At 40.8% G+C, this 6,203-nt stretch overlaps 1 protein-coding gene across 1 annotated transcript in view; it reads left to right on the top strand.

Moving 5' to 3' along the window:
• Positions 1 to 6,203, top strand: part of Kntc1 (kinetochore associated 1) — a 96,168-nt gene that overhangs the window by 31,036 nt on the left and 58,929 nt on the right. Inside the window, exons 18-19 of the mRNA XM_023720670.1 lie at positions 329 to 382; positions 1,424 to 1,485. Coding sequence (XP_023576438.1) covers positions 329 to 382; positions 1,424 to 1,485 — 116 coding nt within the window. The remainder of the gene's footprint in view (positions 1 to 328; positions 383 to 1,423; positions 1,486 to 6,203) is intronic.

Genomic DNA, 6,203 nt, shown 5'->3' with positions numbered 1-6,203 from the left:
CTGTCTTCTCATAGATCTTTATAAACATGTACATTCTGCTATTGCTATTAATGCCATTTTTGTAGTAACATGTTCCTCTCAGTGTCTTGAATACAATTGCTGGTTACAGTCCGTAAGATAAAGGTATATATACCTTTCTATACTTTTAAAAAGTTATGAACTGTTTTGATATAATGCATTGTTTTTTAAAAATTTCTTTATTATTTACTCTTCATTTTAGTATTAAACGTCATTTAAGTTCAAAAGTAGTGTTATCCATTAATTCACAAAAAATCCTTCGTTTTCTATGAAAAAATGTAACATAGCAGATTTTTATTTTCATCCTTAGCTTTTGAAGAAAGAAGATAAAACCGCTCCCCTTTATTCTGATGGCTTGGTAGAGGTAACTACATTAGATTGATAGATTAATATGGGAGTGAATGAGCCTTCACAGTTTTTTTCCTCTTTCATCGTAGATTTGTGTTTTTTTAAGAGCAAGTTATCAGTTTAATACCTCATCCTACTTATTTCCAAAATGGGACTATTAATAATATCTTCCTTTTAGAGTCAGTATGAGGTCATAGGAACTAACTCCTAAGAACATTTTGCATAAATCCTGTGTTACCTGCTGAATACTGACATGAATGTAAACTGTGGGAATCTTGTCAGTGCCCAAATGCATGGGTGCCCGTACAAGAGCATGTATATGTGTTAATTCTCAAAGTAAATTTTTTTTTTTTTTTTCCCGGAACCGGGGATTGAACTCAGGCCCTTGCGCTTGCCAGGGAAGCGCTTATTCCACTGAGCCATCTCCCCAGCCCTAAAAGTAAATTTTGGTATAATTCAGCTAAGTTTTATAATAAAGTCACTTACTGGGGCCAGGGAGATGGCTCAGTAGAATAAGTGCTTGCCTGGCAGTCGCAAGGCCCTGAGTTCAACCCCTGGTTCTGCCAAAAATAAAAAATAAAAATAAAAATAAAGTCACTTACTCTTTGGTATTGGGGATCAAACTCAGGACCTCATGCTTGCCAGGCAGGCACTGTGCCGCTGAGCTATATCCCTGGTCTGGTCACTTATAAATCATTGTGAAAGTTGACTTTTTTGAAGGGTAGTATGATCAATATGTGTATGACTTTAAAATTAAAAACAGGGGCCGGAGAGATGGCTCAGTAGGATAAGCGCTTGACTGGCAAATGCAAGGATCTGAGTTCAATCCCCGGTTCCACTAAATAAATAAATAAATAAATAAATAAATAAATAAAATTAAAAACATTTTCATTATTCCATTTGGAGTGTGTATTGGATGGAGCCATTTGCACTGATTGGATTGATCTGTAATGTGGGATAAAGTGAGAATGTAAGACCTCTGAAGTAGAATTTGGCTGTTTTTAATTCAGTATCATTAAATACAACATTCAGATTATCAAGTTCTTTTTTTCTTTAGGTACTAAGGGCTCATGCAAAGTTAACTACTTTTTATGGAGCATTTGGACCAGAAAATTTCAGGTACTTTCTGTTTTTAATTTTGAGACTATGAGTTAAATATAGGCTTAGAATGTTGTGAGAAGTGCAGCGTTCTTTTGGATGAGTTTTTCTTATTTTTTTTTTAAATGGTTTTATTATGCATTACCATTATCGAAAGCAAACTATACAAAAGTTTTATACAGATAAAAAAATCCTTGACACACAGTATTTTACATCATAATTATACATATTTACAAGTACACTATTTAAATTATTTTACAACTTACCAGAATGAGGCAATTATAAAAACATAAAAATGAATGAAAATGAACTAAACAAATGCTACAAACCTTTTAAAAAATCTAGAGAAAATTATTCCTTTGAAATATCAAAACTAAGGTTTCAATACTATGCCACTGTTGCTTTCATTTGGTAATAAGTTGTTTTTTTTTTAAATTTTTTTTTACATTTATTTGTGTGTGTGTGTGTGTGTGTGTGTGTGTGGCCAGCTCAGCCCACCAGGGGGCGGGGCTGGCTGGCCTGTGGTGCTGGGGGATTGAACTGCGGTCCCTGTGCTTTGCCAAACTTGTTCCAAGTAGGTGCTTTAGACCACTGAGTCATCTCACCAGCCCCAAATGGAATAAGGATTTTTTTTTTGCTCCAAATGCCCTCAGGGCTTGTTTGGCTGGCTTGAGAGTTGTGGGGATCGAACTAGAGCCACCTGCTGACAGCTTGGTGGAAGCAGCCACTTAAAGAGCTGAGCTAGGGCCAGGCCCCCGGTAATAAGTTCTAATGTTCAAAAATAAATATTTTGACCAGTAACAGGTAAACAAATCAGACTGATGACTGTTATGAACTAATATACTGATCTGAGATTAACAAGTAATGACAAATGTAGGTTGGCTATCACTGAATAATCAAAAGCTCAATAAAACCTCCCTCTAGGCCCATTTTAAACATGAGGAATTTGAAGCTTCTCTGTATCAATTAAAACTCCAAGGAATTCAGCCACTTAGCTGTAATGTAAGAAAATCCTAAAGTTATGATTCTATTAAGTTTGTCTTATTTGGATAGAAAGAGCTGAAATGGTCAAATGATGGAAAATGTTCTTTTAACAAAAGAAAGTTGGTATAAGGACCCTTTTTTTCCCCTTTTCCTCTTTTTTTCCCCTTGGTACTAGAAATAGAACTCAGGAACTTGCACTTGCTAGGCAATCCCTGGCCTTGAGCTCACTTTGTAGCCCAGGCTGGTTTGGAATTTGCAAGGATCTTCCTGCCTTGGTCTCCCAAGAGTGCTGGAATTACAGGCATGTGTCCTGTGCCTGGCTTTGTCATTTAAAAAATATCATACACAGGGACCTCTGTGTTAGTTAACTTTTCATCACTATAATAAAACCCACTTAAAGGAGAGGCTGGTTACCTCCCATGGTTCCAGATTTGAGACCCTGGATGCCAGGTTCCATTGTTTCTGGGCTGGGGCGTGGTAGACCCGGAAGCAGTGTGCTAGGGCCTGGCAGTTCCCTCCTGATAGGCTGGGAGGAAAGGTAGCCGCAGTGGGGAGGGTGGGGGTGGAGCAAGGTGGAGTCCCAAGGAAGCCCCGTGACCCACCCTCTTCCACTGGGCCTCGCATCCTGAGTTTCCTTCATTTCCCAGAAGTGCCTCAAAGGAATTGTCAGTGGATGAACCCACCGCCCTCATCACCCCATCCCTTGTATCCCTGGGCATTGCTGCAGTGGGGAGCACCCTTCGCCACATGAGTCTTCCAGGACACTTCTCCTCACTGTAATAATAGTGCTTTTTTTTTTTTTTTTTTTTTTTTTTTTTTTTTTATGAGCAGAATATATTTATTGAGAGAAAGAAAGCTCCTGTCCAAGAGAGGGATAGGAGGGGGGCCTGAGCGGGTAGTTCCCCAGTAGTGCATTTTTGAAAGTAAGATTTTTGGTGCATGTGGGAATATTCCTAAATTCAGTTACTATACATGTAGTTAAGACAAAATTTGTGTGCTTTGGAGTTTGTCCTTCAACTGTATTTGTTTGGGTAGAGTAGGAGAGTGCTTGCCCATTTTCTCATTCATGCACCAATAACTTGACATGAAAGTTTTTTTTTTTTTTCCCCCAGTACTGGGGATTGAGAAAGTTTCATTTTTGCTAATCTGATATGTGAAAAAAGTATTACAAAAATATTACTGCATTGAAAAAAAATATTACTGCACTGCTTTTTTTTTTTTTGTGGAACCAGGGATTGAACTCAGGCCCTTGCACTTACCAGGGAAGCACTTACTCCACTGAGCCATCTTCCTGGCCCCATGCACTGCTTCTTTAAAAAAAAATTTTTTTAATTGAAATTTGTTTAGGACTGGCCAGACAGTTCAGTGGATTAAAGCACCTCCTTAGGCAGAGCACAGTGGCTGGGTTGATCCTGAGGCATGCTGTGCCAGCCCCACCCCCAGAGCGCGCTGAGCCCCAGATTGAGACTGGGCATGGTGGCACAGTCCTGTAATCTCAGCGCTTGGGAAGCTGAAAACAGGAGAATCACTACGAGTCCGATCTGTATAGTGAGACCCTATAGACCCCGTAGACCTTACACTAAATATAAAAAAATTTGAGTCAGGCATGGTGGCCCACGCTTGTAACCCAGTACTCGGGAGGCTGGAGCAGGAGGACCATGACGAGTCCAAGACTAGCCTGGGCTGCAAAGTGAGCTCAAGGCCAGCCTTGACAAAAAAATGACCAAAAAAAAAAAAAAAGTTTTAAGACAGAGCTTGTTATGTAGTCCGTAGCAACTGGGTTAAGAATCAAAAGTCAGGATTTTTTTTGTCTTTTTGAGATGGACTTTCACTATGCAATTCAGGCTGGCCCTGAACTCACTTTGTATCCTGGGCTGGTCTTCCCTCACAGCAGCCCTCCGACCTCAGCCTCCCTAGTGTCAGCATGTGTGTGTCGCCACACCCAGCAGAAGAAACTTAAGAATCAAGATGAGCTGGGGATGTAGCTCAGTGGTACAGCACCTGCCTGGAAGCACAAGATCCTGAGTTTGAGGCCTGGTAACACCCCCATGAAAGAATCAAAGTGGAAGCTGTGCCACTGGGTGTCGTGGTGCATACCTTTGATCCCAGCACTGGGGAGACTGAGGCAGGAGGATTTCCGTGAGTTTCAAGGCAACCCTGCACTACATAGTGGGCTCCAGACCAGCCTGGGCTATGTAGTGAGACCTTGTCTCAAAACACACACACACACACACACACACACACACACACACACACACACACATTTTTTGCTATCAAAATCCTAGTTTTCAGCCAGGGTTGGTGGAGTAGACCTATAATCTCAGCTATTTGGGAGCCTAAGGCAGGGAAATCACCAAATTCAAAGTTAGCTTGGGCAACACTGGGAGACCCTGTCTCAAAATGAAAAATAAAAAGGGCTGGGGATGTAGCTGGATAGCACACTTGTCCAGCATGTGCAAGTCTTTGAGTTCAGTACCCGGTACTTCCAAAGTTAAAGTCTGTTTTTCTTTTCAGCATCCCTGGTCTTCATTTCTCTCTCTCTTTTTTTTTTTTAACTTATTTTTATAAGCCCTCTTGGTCTTTCAGATTTTTGCCTGTTTTGGCATCTTTCTCTTAATTTTGTTTCTGATAGTTTTTACAAAACATTTTTATTTTATAAGATATATTATTCATGATGCTAGCTAGAGATTATTTAGAAAGATGTCACCCACATGGAATATGTACTTGGCATGCCACGCAAGCGGTGGGCACTGTATGCTTTCCTCCTGGCTAGCCTGCTACCTCAGCGCTGTTGGTGAGCGATCCCTTTACCTCCTGATTGAAATGCTGCGCTGACCAGACACTGAAAATCTCACGTGTATTCAGACTAAATGATCTTATATCCTTATTATTTTTTTGAATGAATTTTAGGAACAAATGGAGGTTATGAGCAGAACGTATTTATTGAGTGAGAGAAAGCTCCTGTCCGAGAGAGGGACAGGAGGGGGGCCCCCTCAGTGGGTGGTCCCCGATCTTATATCCTTATGACCAGCATTGAATTGGTTTAACTAATGAACTCTGAAATGTTCTTTTATTAAGCTAGCCCTATCATCCCCCGCTCCCTTTTTGTGGTCCCATCTTCCCAGAGTTCTGGGATTATGCGTGTGCCAACACACCTGGCCTTTTCTTACTTTTTATGATTTTAGGGGTATTTTCTCTATTTTTCTTTTAACTTTATGACATGGAGAGTCAGTATCGCTGGATGTGGCGGCACAAGCTTGTAATCCTAGCACGCGGGAAGCTGAGGCAGAAAGATTTCTGCAGGTTTAAGACTAGCTTTAGTTCTAGGCCAGCCTGAATTATATAGTGAGACCCTGTCTCCGGAAACTAAAAGGAATCAGAATCAGCTTGCAGTCTGAACAGATTCTGTTATTACCGAGCCCAGCACTATACTGCCTCTGGGGTATCCCTGCCCTTTTTAAAATTTTCAATGCATTTGCTACGGGCTCTCACTACGCAGCTCGGATTCATAGTGGTTCTGCTTTCAGCCTCCCCAGTGCTGGGATTACAGGTGTGCACCACCACACCTGGACTTCTTTTTTTTTTTTTAATTTTGAGACAGGGTCTTGCTAGGTTGCCCAGGCTGACCTGAAACACGGGCTCCTCCTGCCTCAACCCCCTGAGTGCATGGGATACCATGTGTGAGTCGCTATACTCTGCTCTGTATAGATTTATTTATTTATTTATTTATTTATTTATTTATTTTTTGCAGAACC

This window comes from Octodon degus, unplaced genomic scaffold (assembly GCF_000260255.1).
Source record: "Octodon degus isolate 3935 unplaced genomic scaffold, OctDeg1.0 scaffold00076, whole genome shotgun sequence".
In the NCBI taxonomy this organism is placed as follows: domain Eukaryota; kingdom Metazoa; phylum Chordata; class Mammalia; order Rodentia; family Octodontidae; genus Octodon; species Octodon degus.
Note: the sequence above shows the minus strand (reverse complement) of the source record. Positions and strands in the feature narration are given on the sequence as shown.